The sequence below is a fragment of the Pithys albifrons genome, chromosome 4 (genome assembly GCF_047495875.1).
Source record: "Pithys albifrons albifrons isolate INPA30051 chromosome 4, PitAlb_v1, whole genome shotgun sequence".
NCBI lineage: Eukaryota > Metazoa > Chordata > Aves > Passeriformes > Thamnophilidae > Pithys > Pithys albifrons.
This window is the reverse complement of record NC_092461.1, coordinates 69,994,061-70,015,779: the sequence shown is the minus strand read 5'-3', so window position 1 is coordinate 70,015,779 and position 21,719 is coordinate 69,994,061. Positions and strand designations below refer to the sequence as shown.

Here is a 21,719-nt window from a genome sequence, read left to right as displayed (position 1 = left end):
TTGAAGTACACGCATACAAGTGCAATATACATAAAAGCAAGAGCAATATGCGCAATTTTTTCTCCACATAATAGTTAAGAAAGAATAATGAAACAACAAAACTTTCCACTAAACAAATAAATGAATACCTTTACTCACTATGCTGAACAAACATTTCAGAGAAAACAATGCAGGAATATTTACTTATTAATACTGAGCTTAAAATATTACAATCTAATTTAAAATACCTACTCTCAAACAAGAACACTCCCAAACAGGACAAAGCAACACTATGAGAGAGTAGGTATCTTTATTTTATTTTTACCTGTGAATGAACATAATTCCTATTTCCACAAAACAGTGGAATCTGTTGAATTTATTAGTATTAACTGGAACAAAAGCTACTGCCAAAGATACCAACAAATTATATTTTTATGCACTACTAGGTATAATTTCTTCTCTTTAATAAATAAGAGCTGATGACAGAACTAATTGAAAATTAACAAACCGACTCCTGATACATTAGTTCTGTATATAAATAAATATAAGCAAAATCTGTGTATTACATGTCAGCAAGGTTTCTGCAACCAACCAAAAACTGCGTGTAATACAGTCAATAAAATTGTATCCATGAAAGCTAAATATTAAAAAACCTGCAGTCATGTTACGTAATGAAATTCATTTGTAAAAAAACTATTTGTTGGTGCATGTGCTCTTTAGTCTAAACATAGGACAGGAGGGCATTTAAAGCACTTTTCTCTCTAGGTTTTTAAATGTAAATTTACACAACAGTATTAAATTCTATCTTTTTTTATGCAGGAAATGTATTTGAAAACAGAAGAACAACTACAGTGCTAATCTGTTACAGCAGTTTTGAAAACCTACAGACCTGCAGTGATCAAACAGTTCTACCAGTCTACATCCCCAAATTCTCTAATAAAATTATTAAATAAATATATTTTAAAATTACTGCACACTGATACAGATATATTTTTCAATTAAGTTTCTTTTGGGGAAAATTAGCCTTTACAATTGAATTTTTATTTCCATAATCTGAAGATCAAAACAGTAACCTAGAGTAAGGACATAAACATGGTGCAAATGCAGACTAAAATTTAGTCTTCGAAAACTGTCCCACTAGATCTTTCCCTTTTAAGCAACAAAAAGGCTGTTTCCTTTCAAGTGAGAATTTTAGATTAGAGAATGCAGGAAGAATTGCCTCTTCCAAAAAATCCCATGAATGTTACTGAACTACAGTGCCAGTGAGCTGCTTGTAGAAACAAACTAAACTGCGACAACACACCTCAGAGAGCCAGCCTTAAGTATAGTACTGTTGTTTTTAAAGAAGTAAAAGTAAAGTTTACAGGGCTTGCATAATCTTCTAAAAATATGCAAACACACTACATTCAAATAAAAACATTCAGGTTACCTAATATTAATCCCACCATTGTACTCAAGTATCCGGTTCCACTACCCAGATTTAGAAAAGACAATCCAGGCTGAAGCTTCAGTGCTTCCATGACTTCAGAATAAATGCAAGGTGCTGACAAGTGTATATTTCCATGCTTCCAGGCCAAGTCTTTATAAGCATTGTCCCTGTATCCTTCCAGATAATAATCACCACGATCAATTGCTCTGAAGGCTTGCTCCACACTCTCGGTGCGAATGTACTGAGCTTCTTTCAAGTTATCAATTAAGTCATCATTGTCTTCTCCAGCACTCACAGCTCCTCCCATGCTGAATTTCTATGATAATTCAATTAGTTTGCAAAATACATCAGGAGGAGAGTTTTTCCAAAAGTACACGTACGTAATGGAGTCTCAGTTCTTCTTTCAGAAGCACATCACAAATGAATCCTGAAAAATAGATATGTTTAAGTAACTTGAGTTTCAAAAGAGAAACAAATCAACAACAATTGGCGGGTGATGAAATATTGTTAGGATTTCATAACATTATGAAGCAGAACTATTAAGAGTCAAGACAGCTAGTATTTCATCAAAATTCTGCCCCTCAGATTTTAACTAAAGCCACAGTTTTTTCACCTTAGCTTTAATATGTCAGCATGTGCTGCCTACATTATGTAAATTCTTATGCTGCATTGCTTGACACTGAAAACTCTACAGTGCTAAGAACCTCCCACACATGTTACATATTTGAGGGGGGACGGATGGGACAGCAACTCCCTTTGGGCTAAGCTCTAGTCCCATCCCAAAAAACTAAATGTCCAACAGCAGCTGGAGAATGTACCAATTTAGCTCATTTTGAAAAGAACTGGGTTCACATGCCCTAAGATCACCCCATGGTAGGAGACAAAGACTTATTAAGTGGTGAGGTTCAGGAGATACTTTTCAGGTGTTCCCTTTTGAGCTGAACCAGAATACTAGAGCAGATACAATGGCACACTGCTCTGTTCTGAAATCAAAACAGGAAATCCCTTCAAGGATCTGAGCTCCTCCTAATGCCTGCCATATTCACTAGAGGAATACAAATTCCTTAATTCTACATGGCATATTAACTTCAAAATAATTCTGTCAGATCTGTATTTTATCTGCACTTATCACATTATTAGTTACCAAACTCATGAAACCCATGTTAACGTTTTTACCATTGCATGAACTACCAGTAAAATAGCAAGAGAAGGCTAAGAGCAAAGAAAACAAACCCACCACTTCTAGATCAACAGAGTACACAGAGAACTAGTTGTTACCATTGATTACATGTCAGATTAGATAGCCAAAAGAGAAAGGCCATCATGAATCTTGCTAAACATTCTAGGTAACCTAGTTAAAAAATTAAAAAACCCAAACCACTGATGCACTCACCCCTGACTCGAGCTGCATTGCTGAGTATTGTGCTTTGAAAGATTCCACCTGCCTCTTCAAACAAGCGTATTTCTTTTTTGAAAATATGAATGCCATCTTTTATCTGAGAATACTCCAACACAACTGAGCAAATTCATATTTTGCACGTGCCAATCTGTGCATAATTGTGTCACGAATTCACAAACACAACCCAGTTGCCCATCACCTAAATCAACAGAAGGAAGCTGGGTCTTAAGTTTATGTTGTGGAGAAGACTGAAACACAGGTTTTATGGTTAAATACTTTAAAATTAAGAACCTTCTTAGAACACGTTTAAAAAGTCTCTATCAAAACAGAACTAACAGACCTTTCCATAATATCAAAGGGAAACATCCAGAAACTCAGAAGAATCTTTAGATTTGGTGGAGTTTTCCCACCCCTGCAACATCAAAGACTATGAGTTTGAAGCTGTCCCAGTTTTGGCTGGGATAAAGTTCATTTTCTTCCTAGAAGGTGGTACAGTACTGTGTTTTGAATTTAATATAATATTGGTAACACACTGAAGTTGTTGCTCAGTAGTGTTTACCCTAAACCAAGGACTTTTCAGTTTCCCATGCTCTGCCAGTGAGTGGGTGCACATGAAGCAGGGAGGGAGCACAGCCAGGACTGCTGACCTAAACTGGCCAAAGGGATATTCCATACCAGAGGTTGCCATGCCCAACATATACACTGGGGGGAGATTACTGGGGAAGGAGCGGAATCTTCAGGGCTGCTAAAGCCCTCTTAAAACCATGGGTGAAACATGACTGTCTTCCACTCAGCTATGTGCTTCCCTCTGAAGCAAAACCAGTTTTCACTGACATTCTGGAACAGAAAGAGGTAAAATGTCACCAGGTGCAATTATCAACCAGCCAGAAAACCTTTGATTAAAGCAGAAAACCCACACTTCTCAACAGCAATGTTCCACAGCAGATTAAGCAGTAAATCTGTGTGTGTTCAACTTGCACAAGAACATTTCTTTCTACTTGTGAAAAAATTAAGGGGCAATTGAGACAGAAAATATGAAACCTGAGGGACACTTTCTCTAAGTATACTTTATAAAAATACTCCAGTCCTACTTGCTTGTCTGCACTTGTGTCACACCTGAAAGTTCAATGAATCAAATCATACTTCAGTTAAATAACCTACAATGACTAAAGCAAAGGGTTTTGCCATCCTTTCACACTAAAAAGTTTATGATGATCTTGAGATACATCTGGAAATAATTGTAACTAAAACCGCTATGGTAAGAAGTAAGTTTCCTGAAGATTGGTCCACTTGAGAAAACAGGAATGCCGCCTCTAGCTCTTCCTGCGGGCTGCATCCACCAGTTCGCACCAGCAGATGGAGACCTCAGCTCGCCATCAGGACAGCACCGGCAAACACACGGAGCGTGCGGATGGGAAACGCTGCTCCTCGGACGTAAAGGTTTAGTATTTCCATCGACGAGCGTCTTCACTAGTTTCACATAACATTTTAAGCCCGTAAACGACATCTTCTAATTTTCAATATAATCACAATGCCGAAACAGATTTTTTTCAGGTATTCGGTAATTCTGTATTCTCGGGATTCCATGACAGCTAAAGGTACCCCAAGTATCACAAGACTTTTTACCGATGACATCCACCAAGCGTTTCACCTTCTGATTACTACGCAAAAACTCAGCGGCAAGAACAGAGAAAGTGTGGTAGACAGCATAGCACTGTGGGAAGAAGGGGAGAAAAATGGAGAGCCTCCTCTCAAGAATGGGACTGGACGCCTGTGCAGCAGAGCAGTGGCTGTTTGGTAGTGCAGCTGAAGGTTACATCTTATTCCGGATACACTGCTCCTGTCTCAAGGAGGTGACAGTAGACAACAGCAATACTGTTTGCTTTTTAGAAATCTTGCTTTTGGTTTGCTTTCATTAATCAACTACAGTGCTCTACTCTGGACTACAGCTACAGGTAATAGGAAGTATCTTTGTTCAAAACCAAAAAAATACCCTAGGAAATTAAGGAAATAGATCTTTTTAATGAAAAGTAATCTCTTGTACTTTTAGGTATTTCACTGTCCTCCAGTGCTTTTATGTTTGTAAGGTTTTGCCTTACGAAAGTAAAACTACTTCTAACAGAGATGATAGATATTTTAAACACACAAAATAAACCACCTCAAAAGCAATTTTAGCACAGCTGGAGAAAAATGACAAGTTAGTCAAGATCTCCCTTGTGAGAGCTGACCCAGGACCAAGATGAAGACAATGACAGAGCATACAACAATAAAACTTTCTACACAAATGCAAAAATCACCAAAAACATATTGCAAAGCTCACTGATAATAAAATTGGAAAACACATGCAGTTCACAACGAGCACAAGCAGAATTCTGATGCCTATTACACAACTGCACATGAAACAGGAGGGTGCACAAAGTTGACAAAATGCAGCTATTGCCTTTAGCCTTCGCAATCTGGAACACAGAAGCCAACAGAAACTGTAGTTTAGAAATTTCAAAATAATCTTGATTAAAAAGTTCATTCACTTATTAAAATCAACTCCAGTTAAAACAATCTTCACTTCTCATTCCAAACTACTCATAAAATCTTTCTTCAGAAGTCAGAACAATATCTTGAAGTTTCTTACATTCACAGTAAAGATGAAATGCCAACACACTTTCCACATGTCCGTAACAGTCCACAACTACATCATACCACCTCTGACCTGTTTCTGACCTAACTTGTAACCAATTTCATTCAAATTCTTTATCACAGATAATTTCTGGGGGTTCTGTTGATCTTTTCTTTTTTTTTTTTAATATTGCCACATTAATTGTGGCTAAGCAGTGCTGATAACTTGAGTCCATTTGAATTCTTCACTGTCCTATAAGCTATGCAAAACTCTTACCTGAGAAGTGGGTAACCAGGTGTGGGGTTTACCAGAGTTTTTCTGCCAGCTCTCAACTGGACAGAGGTTTTGCATGTTTTAAAATTTTTACAAATACATTTGCACTTCAAGTTAATTCCGTAAGTGACTAAGGACTTGCACACACTCCTAAATACGTTTAAATACTATGCTAGCAAGATATCCAGTTAATTTCACAAACAAAACCTCACTGACATTGCTAAATCCATACAACGTCAAGTACCTTACAAATTTACTCTTAATATTGAAACATCCTGACTCCAAATGGATGACTCCCTAGAAACACAAGTTATTTGAGCCTACCTAATTCTTATTTTGTTTCAAAGGATGAAAAATAGAAGGTAAATATAAATAAATGGATTAAACCATACGTCAGGTCTCCTCTTCAGAACTATTTTTACGAAGATACATAAGCTTGGAGCAATCCACACAACCCAAACACCACACAATCATGAGTGTGATACATTACTTTAAAGTCATAATGGAATACAACATTGCTTGGTAATCTTCCCCCTTTCCTGTGAGGAGGCAAAGGCAGCAATAAGCCACTGAGCTGCACATTAGTATCACAACACCGCTGTTAAGTTTCCCCAGAAAGGAATATTCTGTGAGTGGCCACAGAAGGGAATTAACCATGAATGCACACAAGTGCCTGAAACATTTCAGTGCATTTAACAGTTTCAGTTTACTCATCGCACAAATCAGCAACACTGCTCTGATCAGCAGAGATTTGAGGTTCCCCAGGCCACCAATCAAGTGTTAGACCTTTCTGTTCAGACTCAATTTGTGATGCTTCTGCATCTGTTACCATCTCGAGATTATGTTTTGCCTGCCCTCACCCCACCCAGCAGCTCCTACAAACCACAGGCCTCCATTATTAGACTTTAGCTTCCTTTTTTCTCCTGAGTATTGTAACAGTGACTCACACCAGGAAATTCAACCACAAACCGCAGAGCTGAGTCTAAGATTTCAGCATGATCTTTCAAAAAAAACCAAGAGAATGACTATGATCTGAAATAAAATGTGGGATACAGAGGTATTTCAGAATGAAGGCTTTATAAACTTTTTTATTTTTATACCTACATCTTGCTCAACTTGACATCAAAGGCAACAAGAAGTCTTGGCACTTGGGAAAATCAGCTGATACTTTAACTGTCTTCTCTTCCATAGCTATTTGTTTTGTCACTCCAGTGTTGCTTTCAGGATATAGTAACACACTACTTGGTGCATTAAGGAAAACTATTGAAAACACTGTGCATTTTTGAAGTCTAGACCCATCTTATTTAAAAACATTCACTCCTAACTTACTGTTCAGTGGATCACTTCAAGTTAAAGAGAAAGAAGTACAAAAACAACTACAGTCAGCTCTCCAATGCAGTGCACTCCACAAAGCATACTTGGAGGTTCTTTGCAATATAGCAATGGAACAAAGAACAGACCACAGGATTAGCATTCAGTCAAATGAATGTAAACAGCTACAACTACTGACTTAACCTGAATTGCATTGACCTACTTGGGAAGAAAATGTCCAGTCTGATGCAAGCTTAAGCCCTGATCTTCCTGTTTAGACTTTCAACAGCTGTTTATACAAGATTCCAGGTAGATGCCTGCTCACACTATTCCTCCACCCCCCGTCACCTGAACACACCAAACAGCACACATGGTACTGCATTTCTCTCATAAGAAGCACTGAAGCTTATGGAACTCCACAAACGTATGAGCAGGGAGAAGTATATCAGCGCATGATCAAATGACTTTAACCTTGGAAGTCACACAAGAGTGTAATTTTAGACCAACCTTGCTGAGTATCTACTGAACTTTTTTTTTGTTTGATACAGTTCACAGGAACTTGAAATAAAGATGTAATAAAAGAACACAGAATTTTGTTGTGGTTTTTTCCTTCTCTGGACTAGGATACATTCCTTTCTTGGTCTATGCCTTCTTCTGTACTGTATTTGTTCTTGTCATCTGATTCTACCTACCCTCTTCACACAATGGCATGGACTAAATGCTAAAGAGAACACTTTCTATACATCAGGTTTATATGCCAGACCTGCTTTTAGTTGTGCCCGTAAAGACTTCCAAATTCATTACCTTTCATTACACAGCAACAGAAACAATACTATGTATTTCCTGGATGGAACTTTTAATGCGCAGTTTAACCCCAAATCTTGACTTAGTTCTCCCTACTGCTTAGAATCTGGGCAACCAAAAAATGTTTGCAAAGTTGAGCCTCTCAGGCTTCAGAAGCAGTTTCTTCTTCATAGACTCATTAACTGCAAGTAAAGAGTATCTATTAGTCTTCCGTACAAAATTATTTCCCCCGCACACCTCCCACCCCAAATACATGAGGGTTTGCATACCTACAAACACTTCAAATCTAGTCACTTGTTATAAAAAGCTTTAAATTGGGACCAAGCACAGAAACACTTCCTTCTCTTAGAAGGATTTGGTAGTATCTAATTTCACAGTCAGTTTTAGTTTAGCCCATATCTGCCATAAATATTTCACTAAGAAACATTATTTTTAACATTAAAAAGCCTCCATATGGATGAGAGGCTGATGAGATTACTAACAGCTCTGAAATTCCCTGATTAACCTGCCTTTGAAAAAGTCTCATGAGATTTTAAGCACCTGACATTATTACCACCTGTGCAGAAGATGTTAGTCTGTCTGGCATAAAGAGTTTGTCCATTCCTCACAGACAGCACTAATAGCCAGTTGCTGCTCAGCCCCAGAGCCAGCTCCTCCTCATAAGCTGAAGCTGATGACCAGAAGTGCTGACAAGCAAACAGCCTAAGTGCTGCAAAAATCATTTCTCAAAGCAGCAAGACGCTGCTGACTAGTTAAGATCAGAAAAAAACCACCAATGATCTAAAACTTGCTATGTGTCAGTTCAGTGATAGTCTATTAGATTAAAAAATTAAAAAATTATTTCACTAATTTCAGAGAGCAATGAGAACTTCTAACAAAAGTCTGAATATCTGATTGACAATGACAAGAGCCAAAGTCTATGGCAGTGTGTGATGTGGTCTGAGTGGTAGAACTACACAGTTCCTGGTAATAGTACCTGGTAAGAGTAGCATGGCATGTTTTTTATTCACAATATGCAGTGGGAAATTGTCAACAAAACAATAATTACCGGTCTGTTGTTTGCCATTAGAGTTCAGCCACAGGCAAACTGGTATTACATCTCAACAGGTTTTACGTTCACCTTTATGACTGAATGAACACTAGTTCTGTCCAGATTCTGTGTACCACATAGTAACCCATCAATTGCAGATTTCAAAACAATATTGCTTCTCTACCCACACTAGTCCAAAACACTTCCTGATGTTTGTTTGTAACATAGTGCATAAAACGCTCTCCTCTCTGGGGAGCCTAAGATGACTTACTGACTTGTCAAAACTCCACTAGAAGATCTCACAAGCACAAGGTACCACTTTAACCCAATGCCTTAACATGCAGAAGAACCCCTATCCTTCCTCTAACACCAGAGTCCATGACAGAACCTGGCAACCTCCTACACAGAACACTCTGTAAAGGTCTCAGCTCCTGAGAGGTGTGCCTACAGCTCTGCCTATTCCCAAGCTACAGCTATTTTTAGTCTGTCCAGTATAGAGTAGCTGAAGAGTACTGCTTTATCACGGACTGTCTGGGAGAAAGGGGAAAGATGAGAAGCTTCTCAAGAGTGTCTAGCAGACCCACAGAAAGAGGAGGTACCAGGTAGTAGCAGTTTGCGCACTGGCAAGACTAAAATATCAGGACTTCACATGACAGATGTGAATCTATGATGATTAATACACTCGGATGTCTGATATTCACTGAGTCTGTATCATGCACCTGTTTTTCAGATGAGAAACTGCTGTCCATGCACATATTTCACAGGAATTAGTGAGCTACACAGTGACCAGACTGCAAAACTCATTGCCACAATACACACAGCTTTGTAGAAGAATATTTAACAGAGTATTCATTTCAAGCAAGTTCGTGTAAGCTATATCTGTCAAATGTTAAGAATTAGAAAAAGCTGTAGAGTGAGGTGCAAAAGGAACAAGTTCTGATATATCTAATCATGTTTAGTCTGAAAAGGCAAAAGGCATAAAAGTGACCCAAAGCCTTCTGCAAATTACAGTATTATTGTGATCACTTGCAAACTAAGACACCTTCATACATATAAAGAATGATCCAAATTCTCAATTTAAAACAAAATCCGCTTCTTTTCATAAAAAAAATGCTTAATAATGTAGTTTGTGGTGATCAGAACACAACAAACCACAGCAAAATGATGCTCCTTTACTTTCGTGATCACCTTCAGAGAGTAACCAGTAACAGTGGGGGGATGGGGAGGGAGAATCCTTTTATAGTAAAATACAAAGCAGGTTTTGTACAAGAACTGAAATGTATTTTCCTAACCTTTTACCATAAAAGTTATAGTTCCTGAGCAGATCAAGTCACACTTCATATAACTTTGAGCAGGCAAAATGTGTCCCATGACAAAATATTCACTATTTCAGCCACTACTCAAGTTCAAAAACTTACTGCACATAAACATTTCAAGTTATTTAAATAACTCACTTCAAGCAGCAACATACGTCTGTTGCCTTTAGCAAAAGAAAACAGAAATGAGGTCAAGTGTAAAAATAGAAGATAGTTGCATTCCTGACACTTGAAACCTCATCTCAGAGTTATGCATTTACTTCAGACTCTACAAAAAAAACACAGGTCCAATTAAAAAACAAAAATATCAATCAACTTTACCAAGCTCCAAGTACACTAAAACTCTTCGGTGTCTAATCTTTAGAAAGATATCTAAACGCATCAAAATAGCATGTAACAAATCATAGCATAAATAATTCAAAATACTGAATGTTTACTTTCACAGCCTGACAATCTCCACTTCTATTTATCATGCACCCACTCCTTAAGGAGATGCTAAATAAATACAATTTAAGGAAAAATAAGTCCTAATACTTCTTTCTTGATTCTTGAAAGTTCAGTGCAATACAACAATGTTTTGAGAAGTTACTTTATTACCTGGGCCTGTAATTCTCAAGAGAGAAGAGTAAGCACAGTCTACTCCCGTTTCCTGCTTCTTTTCCTCAGAGCCATGACATAAAATTCTTTCACTGATGCAATCTTCCAGGAGCAGTGGATTCACCACGTTTTCCAAATGCAACTTGTTTACTAGCATGTGCACACTAAGAGTTACTTTACCTTGTCAGAGAAAGCAATGGTTATCTTGTTGAACCTAACTTAGTTCTTTTTAATCCCCAAATCCTGCATATCTCCAAAAGCTTTACATTTTAAAGATTCTTATCATAAGGTGTCTAATTCTCCACAAACCCATAAACAGCACAAGCTAAAATGACTTGACTTTGTCCATAAATCTGTATTTTAAAGATGTCCAATGCTTACTTTATATAAAACAGAGATCAGCTATCCCTTCACAGTTCTTAACAAAAGAAACTGATGCTTTATCAAGACTTCCAAAAGATACAAATCAAGTATGAACTAAAACTACTTTAGAAATCTACCAAAAACTCTCTACATATCCAGGTGTGTGTGGGGGGAAGAATCAACACAGTTTACAACGTAAAAGGTTACAGCATTAAAACTGTTACTAAATCCTTTTCCACAAAGCTTTATGCAAACATTCTATCATTCTCCCTACTTTGAGATAATATCTCCAAGTGTTGCTTTGGCAGCAATATCACTTCAATTTTACACCTCTGTGACCAGCTATTACCTTCTACCTTAAATTTTCCACTGGGACTGCAAATGACTAAACAGATTATTTGCCTGCACATATCGAAGTTAACCCTGCTGGGTTATGTGACAGAAAATTGTTCGGCATGCAGACAAAGGAGCAAAGAGGTACACTTATTGGTGAGGGAAGCCCACATGAATACCCTGACCTGGGCTATCACAGAAGATCCATCAGCTCTTCCCACACTCCCACCACCACCAGGCACTGCTCAGATTGAAAGGTGTGACTCTTACAGGGTTCTAAGAGTTACCATGAGGTGCAAGGGGCAAGGGACTTTGGGATTGCAGAAGTCCTGTGAATAGATGATTAGGGAAGGGACCAAAGGTGGGAAAAGGGAGGGATCAAAGTGTCTAGGGAAAAAACAAGCATGGCAAAGCCAGCACTAATGGTAAGAAGAGGGACAGATCACCTGTGAGCAGACTTCAGGTCAGTATGCATGTCCAGCTGTGCTCTGCCTGTCCTGTCTGACCATTAATTTCTTTAACTCTTTTTCTTGGACCTCTGTTCAGTGCCAGGGTGCGTGACATGACGTCAGACCACAGATCACAGGGGCCTGTGGGTCTGTGGTGCCAGCAAAGTTGAGGGTGAACTTCTGTGGGTCAGGGTGTGACCACAGGGAGTACCAAGCTGGACTAGGCAGAAAACTGGCAGATTGGCCTTGGAACTTGGGATGGGACAGACTGTCCAAGTGAGGCAACTGAAGGAGATGGCTGCTGGAGGAATACAGGTGTGCTCAAGTGAGCTGCTGGAGAACCTGTGACTTTTGAAACTGGCAGCTGAGCACATGAGCAAAAGGCAGTAGGGAATAAATGGATTGAAGGGCCAATGCCAGTGTAGAACAAGAGCCTAAACCCAGAACTGGAAAGATTCATAATATATACGCACATGTGTTTGCAGAACTTCAGCTTGGCCGCCCAGAAAGGACAACAGCATAAGGCCACTGGTGCTGTTGGTGCTTGTTTTAGTGCTACCTTCTGTGTTGGTGTGGTGGCCAACTATATATTTATATACATACATACTGAATACATGTGTTTGTGTGCTACTGAGAATACGTGCTTAGCCTCACTGCTCACTGGACCTGGGGCCATGCACACCTTAACTAAAGACTAGAAATACTTGAAAAAAAACCCTTACAGGCCTTCTTTAAAAGCCAAACCCAAAATACATTAGCACATGCTTAACTTGAACGTGTTTCTGAATTACTGTTTTTCTTTGTCTCCAGGTATGAATTAAAGTACTACTGTAAATCTGGCTCCAAAGTTGATTTACTTACAGTATAAACAGCAGATGTGGTCTGGAGGGAATTTGGAGCATTTTTGAAAGCTTCAGTGATCATTTCAACGCATTCATATAAATATTTCAGCAAGAAATGGATGTTGAGAAGTTTATATCAGTTTTTATATAGCAGCAGTGCACTTGCACAGGTTAAGTAAATTGGCTTCCCCACAATCTCACCCAGTTTTCCGCAGTCTTACAAAGCATGTGGTTTTCACCTGACAAAAATGTAGTTTACAGATGTAACACAAGAGGCTGCTACAATCACATAACCTGATGCAGTTATATCACTCACATCTCTCCACCTTATCCAGAGCATGTCAGAATGGAGAAGTCAAACTGTACACTCACTTTTTCTGACAACTGAATTACTTCACAAAACATCAGAGAATCTCAGGAAACTTGGCAGCAATGAGTCTTAGTCATAATGAATGCATAATTAACTGAATCGAATAAGCAGAGACTAAGGCCTATGGGATTTTATAATATTGCAACTGTCAGCTCAGCAGAAGTCAAAGAAACTCATCAACTCAATTTTTCTGTGTCCTTCCAGTTTCACTGACCTTCTGACCGCAATAAGGCCAAACTTAGTTTCTTGAAGGAAGAACACAATACAGTTTAAAGAAAATCACAGCTCGTTCTGAAAAGGGTAAAGGGTCACATGCCCCAGCAGAAGGAAAGCCAGGAAAACCGCATCTACCAGAATCCAACAGGAAATACAGGAGTAAACAAGAACTTTATGAGTCTTAGGCTAAGTCTTTCAAATAAGAATAAAATCCTCTAATGGCAAACTGATGTCCCAGTAGAAATACACACAGAATTCCTGATTAGTCAAAGTTATGAGTACGGCAGAAATATTAAATGTTTGTCAAAACTGAGCATCTCCTTTAGAGAACTTCGGAGTTCATTTTTTCAGCAATGCTAACTCACATACAGTTCAGCCATACCTATCAACCAAAAATAATTGTACTGAAAATATAATTACCAGGATACTGACTCCTACAACCATCTCTTTTTTTAAGCTTGATATGCAGACCATTATACAGCATAGTCATCCTCACTAGGTTCAGAAGTATTACTTGGCTTTTTCTTTCATCTTTGTCAAGAAAATAGTAATTCCTGAGTATCTGCTACAGAAACAAAAAAAATCTCAAAATTGTAATCACTACTCATTTTCTCCCAACCACATGGTCCTAATTCCTCTTTCATTGTTAAAACAATCATTTATAGGAGTAAACCCTTTCATCTGGGACAGGCATGCCACAGGCATATCAATTGCTGGATATGATTCACTAGCTATTACTATAAACAATTCAATTACTGTAACTTCTCTCCTGCAAACCACGCACTGATGCAGGAATCTCTTTCTGGAGAAGCAGTTTTCTTTTCTTTTTAAATATGAACAAGTAATTAAGCCATTATTTCTAAGATATTCTGTTTGAAATTTAGTTTCCTTTCACTCTTGAAGACAACTCTAAGTAAATTCTATTTGTTTTGCTGCAAGGATTGTACCAATGAACATACTTTTACTAGTTACATTCAGGAGTGCATGCACTTTGTTCTACTGTGTTACTGCATACTGCCTTCCACTAGAACAACTCTGATTTAGCTCTAACTCTTACTGCTACATCTATGAAAACATTTGTAGACATCAGCTGGAAAAAACAAAAGTCTTCACAATGACAGATGCCTCCTGGTGGAACAACATCCAGTACCACAAAGTTACCACAATTCTTCCTGAAAATAGTTTTCAAGACTGCTTAATTTGCCATTAGAAATATGCACTTCTCCTCTATGACTTCAAAAAGCCAATTCTTAGAAGAAGAAAGAAATATGATTACTGACAGCCTTAATAAGGTGTTTCTATTTAGAAATCACGCCAGAAGTTTTTGTCCTCACAACAGCAAGCTTTTAATACTTGTGACATGATTCAGTTGCTCCCAACACAGACCTCTTGTAGTGCTGTATTAGGTGCTCATGCTGACAACAGGCTACTTGGCCTATGATACCACAATAGCACTAAGTAACAAAACAGAAAACTTTTCTGCCCACATCCTGTCTTTGCTCGTCTGCAAATAAGCAAGAAAAGCTGCTTCTGTTTTGTGATTTAAGACCGCTTTGAAAAGAACACACCAGTTGAGACTGGAAGACCAACACCACTGTTCTGATGTCAGCCAGCTATCTTTCAGTTCTGCAAAACATTACCTTTAGCATCCTAAACTGCTACAAATTTTAGCCTTTCTTCAAGGACCAGAAGTCCAGTTCAAATTTCTTTAATAACACAGCAGCAGCAACTACTTTAGGAGCTTGCATGAAGCAGGCCTGAAGGCTGTCATTACATCCTGCACACACAAATAAGTCCCAAAGGAATTGGGGCACAGTAGTTATTTCCTGATGCTTTCATGTAATTATAGCCATAATATTTCATACAAACTACTAAAATTTAGTCTCTAGAACTCCATAAATGATGAAGTGGAACACTGTGATTACTCTTCTGCAAAGCACAAACTAAGAATTCTCCATCTAAAATATCCACGCCTGTTGGCTGGAGAAGATGAAGCTTACAGACCGACTTCTGACCCTACTGGAAGATTCCCAGAGTGCCTTAGGGCAGTCACATACCTGATTATTCATTTGCAAAACATGATTGCACATGTATTCTACCCACTTATGCTTTGAGAAATTTACATTATAAGTAGGCAAAATAAATGAGATAATACTACATGATATTTGCATTCAAGAATACCAAGTGCTGAGGACTTCAAGGCACTTTTCTTACACAGGGAACTAATTAATCATCAGCTACAAAACATCACTTTCAGTTCAGCAGGGCAGAATAGCAAATTTCTCAGACATGCCTGCTGAAAATGGGAACAAAGCAGGAACTGAAAAGAACAGGTACATATACAGACACTTCTCATTGAGAAACAACGACTCTATTCTCAGATGTTTCTCACCATGCACCTAAGACTGGGATGAGCATAATGCCCAACTATTTCAGAAATTCTTTTACTGTATTTATTCTGGAAACTTTAAAAACTCCTGACATGAATCTTTCTGGAATACTGCATGGAAAAATTATCTTGCCTAGTTTTGAGAGTACCTTTGTGGGGGACAAAAAACCCCTGCACTGTGTCTTTCTGTAGGAATTTCAAATTTTACCTTTGTGCTCATGTTTCAAGTTTGCCTAAAAAAAAAAAAACCAGTAAAAAATTCACAGGCAATATGTTCTTTTAAGACTTTCACCTGGACTAGTATCATGCCTAAGCCCACACCTCTAGCTGCAGAATACACACTTAGCATCTCAAAAGCACTTCAAATTTACAGAAGTACAGCCAAGTGACTGCTCTGGTATAGTCCAGCATAGGCACAGAAAACTACAATGCATGTCTCACAGTCAGGTCCTATTCTTAGTCTCCTGTTACGCAGAATCCTCTTCAGAAGGAGTTGCTGCAGCTTGGGGCAGTCATTGACAAGCAAACAGAAGACTAAGCAAAAAAAACCACCAATGTGCCAAGATTATGATTATAAAAATGGCAAGACTTCATAAATTTATAAACACTGCAAAATTGAAACTGATCAAACATCTCAAGCAAGTCACAACAGTCCGATTAGACAAAGAAAATTCAGAGAGAGCCAATTAGATAGGAATATTTTTACAAGAATTCTGGAGGGAAGATCAGAGATTACGCGGTGAAGAAATCTAATCCTGAGTAGACACAGTGATAAGATTTGGTCAGCCAGGACTGTTCAGTATTATACACTTTTTTCTGCTTCTGTGATTTCATGACATTCTCCTCACTGCAGACCTCCCAACAACATCCAATTGTTTTTTCTAGCATTTCTGAGGGACACTGACTGTTGTAAAGAACATCTGGCTAAGTGTCCATCTCCAAAGCCCTCATTGTGGCTCCCTGACCTCATTCAGACACTTCTTACATTGCTATCATCATATTTATTCCCCCTAAGTCAGTTAAAATACCAATAGATCTTTCACGCTTTTTTTCCACCTAAACATCCAAAACATTTTTCAAACTTTCCCAACAAATCAGGCAGGACTTTTGCAGAAGACAGCCTGATTCCTCACAGAGATGGTCTGCCCAGAGTACGGCAACGGTTCTGTTGGGGGAAAAAATGTATCACACATTATGATTCATTTGCAAGCATAATGGGTTAAGGTAAAGATGACATTCTCACAACACCTACTTGTAACTTATTAACGTTAGGCATGTTTTGCATCTTGAAAAGCCTTCTCTGCAACACAGAGGTCATACAGTCAAGAAAAATTAGGTATCTTCATTAATTCACTGAATTGCTGAGTAGCCTTACCTGCGTCTCTTTTTTTGTGCACCAAAGTTTGTTGCTCACTATCAGAAGAAACCCTCCTTCCTTGCTAAAGTCTGCAGTTCAACTGTGCTTGACTTTTACTTGACAGCAGTAATAAAATACCCACTAAGAGAACGGTAACTGGATGGGCACTGGCAAGGACATAACATTCTCCACACACCGCAGCAGCTCAGTACTTCCTTCTATCATGCAGACCCTTAAGATGCTTTCAAACGAACCCCTCACCTTTCCACAATAGGTGTGTGTGGGGGTTGTTTGTTGGGGTTTTGTTTTGGGGTTTTTTGCTTCTTTTTTATTTTTTTTTAATGGCAGAGCTATACAAACCAGGCCCAGCCTGCTGACCGAGTATCAAATAAATGCCAAGATTCCTTCCCCCTCTGCTGCCCTCCCTTCCCCTTCCTCCAACTTCACTGGAGCCGCTGACAACTGCCGAGGCAGGGGGAGGAGGGCGACGACGGGGGGCAGACAAGACGAGCATATGTCCAGCATTAGGCGGTCCGAGGTTTCGGGCCCGAGAGGAATCTCATTAACCGCAGACCGCGGCTCAGCTACGGGCAGACGTGACCCGAGGACGCCTCCCCAAAGAGATAACAACAAAGAAAACAGAGGGGAGGAGGTGGCTGCCCCGCAGCCAGTTCCTGCTCCTCCCCTTACGCAGCTCCCAGCCAAAACAGAGACCACAATGTAAACAGAGGCAAAATGTGCGTTTATGGCAAAGCGGGGGCCAGAGCACCCTTCGCCCTTTCTCCCGGCTGCTGCTGCCAGGAATGCTCGCCGACCGACTCACCCTGGCTTGCGGGTAAAAAGCAAAGTTATCGTGCATTTCACACACTTTATTTATGTAAACAAAGTATTTCCCCCTTGCTGCTGCCACACCAACTCCTCTCCCGAGACGAGAAATATCCTTCCTTAGTCCACGGGAAACAAAAAAAAAAAAAAATGTTGTCTCACGCACCCCTCAAAGATGCCTCGGCCTGGAAGACGCAGCCCCCACAAGACCCTGAGGTTATAAAGGCTCAGTAGAGAGAGAGAAAAAAAGCCAACAAACAAAAAAAAACCCGCAAGCTGCTGTTCTCGCTGCATTCCCTTAAAGGCAGAAAGCGAACCCAGTGCCGTCATGGGGGAAGAGGCAGGGCGCTGAGCCGCAGTGTGGGACGAGCGCGCTGCCCTTACCTTGCCTCCACCCCCCTGCGCCTGCATCTCTGTTCCCGTCCCGTCAGCGCTGGCCCGGACCCACGACAGCTACACCAACCACCTCTCCTCATCCCATCCCTTTTGGGGCCAGGAATTATTTATTACGCAGGCGGCGAGAGGGCGCGGGGGGTGGCGGGGGTCGGGCAGAGGAGGAGGTGGACGAGGCGGAACGGGCTGCCGAGCGTTTACCCGCACAGCTCCCGTCCCTCCCCAGGGCGAGCCCTCGCCCCGGGCCGGCTGCGCGAAACGAACACCCCCCGCGCTCCGTGGAGGCTGCGTGCGGGGCCGCGGACAATGGGCACCGCGGTGCCCGGGGAGCCGAGCCCAGCGGAGCGCAGGGGTCGGCGGGCCGCGCTCCTCCTTGCCCCGCAACCCCCCGTCCCGGCCGTCCCACGGGGCCTGGGCGCCGCACGGCGCACGGTTCTACCCACCCCCGCTGCGGGACACTCACCCGTTCCGCAGCGGGCCCCGGACCCTGCGCGGGGCGGCTGCGCCAAGACCCGCCTGGGGAGGGCACTGCAGGCGGGAGAGCGGTGCGGGGGCTGCGGGCTCGGCCGGGGCTGCGACAGCGGGGTCGGAGCGAGGGACGGGACGGGGGCGGGGCCCCACAGCTGAGAGGATGTAAACACAGCGTCACGTGACCCCGCCCCCCGCGCTCGCGGCCGCCGGGCGAGGCGCGGGCGCAGCGCCGCTCCGTCCCCGGCTCTGATTGGCCGCTCCGCGCCCGCGCGACAGCCAATGGGAGGCCGGCGCTCGCGGCGCTCGTCACCGGTTGCCCCGGCAGCGCGCGGGCCCGGCAGGAGTACGAGAGCAGCTCCCCGAGAGCCCGCCGGGCCGGGAGCCCCGGGAGTGGCCGCTCCCCGAGAGCCCGCCGGGCCGGGAGCCCCGGGAGTGGCCGCTCCCCGAGAGCCCGCCGGGCCGGGAGCCCCGGGAGTGGCCGCTCCCTCACAGCCCGCCGGGCCAGGAGCCCCGGGCGTGGCCGCTCCCCGAGAGCCCGCCGGGCCGGGAGCCCCGGGAGTGGCTGCTCCCTCACAGCCCGCCGGGCCGGGAGCCCCGGGAGTGGCTGCTCCCTCACAGCCCGCCGGGCCGGGAGCCCCTGGAATGGCTGCTCCCTGATAGCCCACCGGGCTGGCAACCCCTGGAATCCACGCCAAGCCCGTGTCCCCGCCACCCACTTGTCTCCCGTGGGCTGATGAGGATGGGAAACAGGCCCGTGTTGTCGTGCGGGAGGCGGGGCGGGGGTCGCGCGGCTGCGCCGGAGGCCCGGATTGAAAAACAGACGCAAGGGACCCCTGGTGCCCATCTCGAACAACTGCGCTCTCGCTGGGCCTCCCCCAGGAGCGTTGAGTACCCTGCTCGCCGTTCTCCGGCGAGCGGACGCGGCGTCTCCGCAGGACCCGTCTAGGGCCGCTGGCAGGGGACGGCAGAAAGCTCCCCCCTGCCCCGCACAGAGAGGAAGGGCCCTCGGGCTTTGCGGTTGCCAATGCTCTCAAAGATAGTTTGAAAAACTACAAGAAGGAAGAGACAACACAGGCAAAGCTCAGAGGAATTATTAGAAATATTAGAAAACGTCCACAGGAGGGGTGCAAAGATGGTGAAGGGTCTAGACAGGAAGACACCTGAGTAGCTGAGGTCTTGGTTTGTTCAGCCCGGAGAAGTGGAGGCTGAGGGAACACCTCAGAGTAGTCTACAGCTTCCATGGGAAGGAGGAGCAGGCATTGATCTCTCTGGTTGTTGGAAATGATACAACTTTTCTGATATTTTTAATGGTTTCAGTTAAACCTTTTGTTTAGTTGTTTCACTTAATCATAGCTTGTGTGTTAGGCTTTAAATTGCTTTTAGCCAGACTATAGCAAAACATTACCATAAGCAGCTTTTGTGAGAAGAGTACTAAAACTGTAACGTTTGTTAAAGTTAACCTTGATACACTTCAGTGAACAAAGCCCATGAGAGAAAGATGTATTGTTGAAGATGGACATCTGGAAACAAGGACCTTTTTCAGAAACCAGTAGATAACAAGACTAACAAAGGCTCCGTAATTGTGGTGGACAATCCCTACCAGAGGAAAAGGTAATAAAAAGCCTAGAAGTATTAACAAAATGGCATAAATGATGGGAGATTAATAAGCAGTAGTGGAGAATTATATAACTTAGAACCAGTGAACACTAATTTTCTTTTTTGTTAAAAATGTGTAAATAGGTGAAAGAATGATGTGTTGGTGTCTGTGTGGAGGCAGGATTTTTGTTGGCCACATACACACACACTGATGGAAATAAAGTAATGCCATGCTTTCTAACACTAAAAAGACAGCGTTGGGGGGTTCTGTTATTCCTGATGATTTCAGAGAGATTTGCTAATGAGGTGATTACTGAAGACCCAAGGGAAGGCCATGAAGCTGTGTTAGGGGAAGGGTTAGGCTGGACATTAGGAAAAGGTTCTTCACCCAGAGGATGCTTGGGAACTGGAACAAGCTCCCCAGGGTAATGATAATGGAACCAAGCTTGACAGAGTTCAAGAAGTGTTTGGACAATGCTCTCATGCCCGTGATGTGCTTCTTGGGGTGGTCCTGTGCAGGGCCTGGAGTTGGGACTTTGATGATTCCTGTGGGTCCCTTCCAACTTGGGATATTCTGTGATTCTATGAATTTGGGAAAGGAAGAGGTACTGTGGAAGGGAATAGGTGGGAGTAAGTAGAAGTCAATGCAGCCTGGGGCCTCGGTGCAGACTGGTAAAGCCCAATGAAGAGTGCTGGGCTTTGTGTGCCTTGGTCTCAACTGAGGTTTGTAAAGCATTGTTTCACATTTGGTTTGTCCTGAAGGACTGATGTGAGATTTGAGGAGTCAGTGGAGAAAGTAGGCCCTACTGATGTTTGGAAGAATTAAAAATTACACAGGTGTCGGAACTTGCAGCAGCTTGGCTAATCTCTTTTCATTGAGGAAAGGAATCAGAAACACCTGAGGTCAGTATCAGAAAAGGGATGATACTCATACTTGTGGAACAGTAAGGTCATTTCACCAAATGATCAGGCAAAAGATGTATTTCAGGCTACTGAATGTGAAAACCTGAAAATCTAGAGTGGATGTTAAAATAATACAGTCATTTAGATAACTGGGTGACATTTACAATGATAATTTACTCTGGAGTGGTGTAAGCATTGAGTGTTTTGTGAAATACAGCTTAGAGGCATAAAGTTTTGTGCTTTAGCCAAAGTCTGAGTACTAGTGGAACAGGATTTCTAAATAAAAGCCCTGAGAAATGAAGGACACAAAAGTGTAGCTCATAGGAGGCCAGGAGTGAGTGTTACTTTACTGGGGAACAGAATTAGTTAATACCTGCAGCACACAATGGTTGTAGATAGCAACAACTGAGGTGGAGATAACTGGCAATATAAGGGGGAGTTGCTGTTAGGCTGTGACTGA

At 41.9% G+C, this 21,719-nt stretch overlaps 1 protein-coding gene across 4 annotated transcripts in view; it reads right to left on the bottom strand.

Annotated features, from left to right (window-relative positions):
* The window catches only part of PCMTD1 (protein-L-isoaspartate (D-aspartate) O-methyltransferase domain containing 1), a 47,987-nt gene extending 29,083 nt beyond the window's left edge, over nt 1–18,904 (bottom strand). Inside the window, exons 1-2 of one of the 4 annotated variants that reach the window (XM_071554551.1) lie at nt 18,753–18,842; nt 1,409–1,835 (exon numbers count right to left, since the gene is read on the bottom strand). In XM_071554551.1, coding sequence (XP_071410652.1) covers nt 1,409–1,715 — 307 coding nt within the window. In that variant the 5' untranslated portion in view covers nt 1,716–1,835; nt 18,753–18,842. Of the gene's footprint in view, nt 1–1,408; nt 1,836–18,280; nt 18,299–18,752 lie in introns of those variants that run through there. The other 3 variants (XM_071554552.1, XM_071554554.1, XM_071554555.1) reach the window with 3 other exon arrangements.
* Between the last annotated feature and the right edge of the window lie 2,815 nt (nt 18,905–21,719).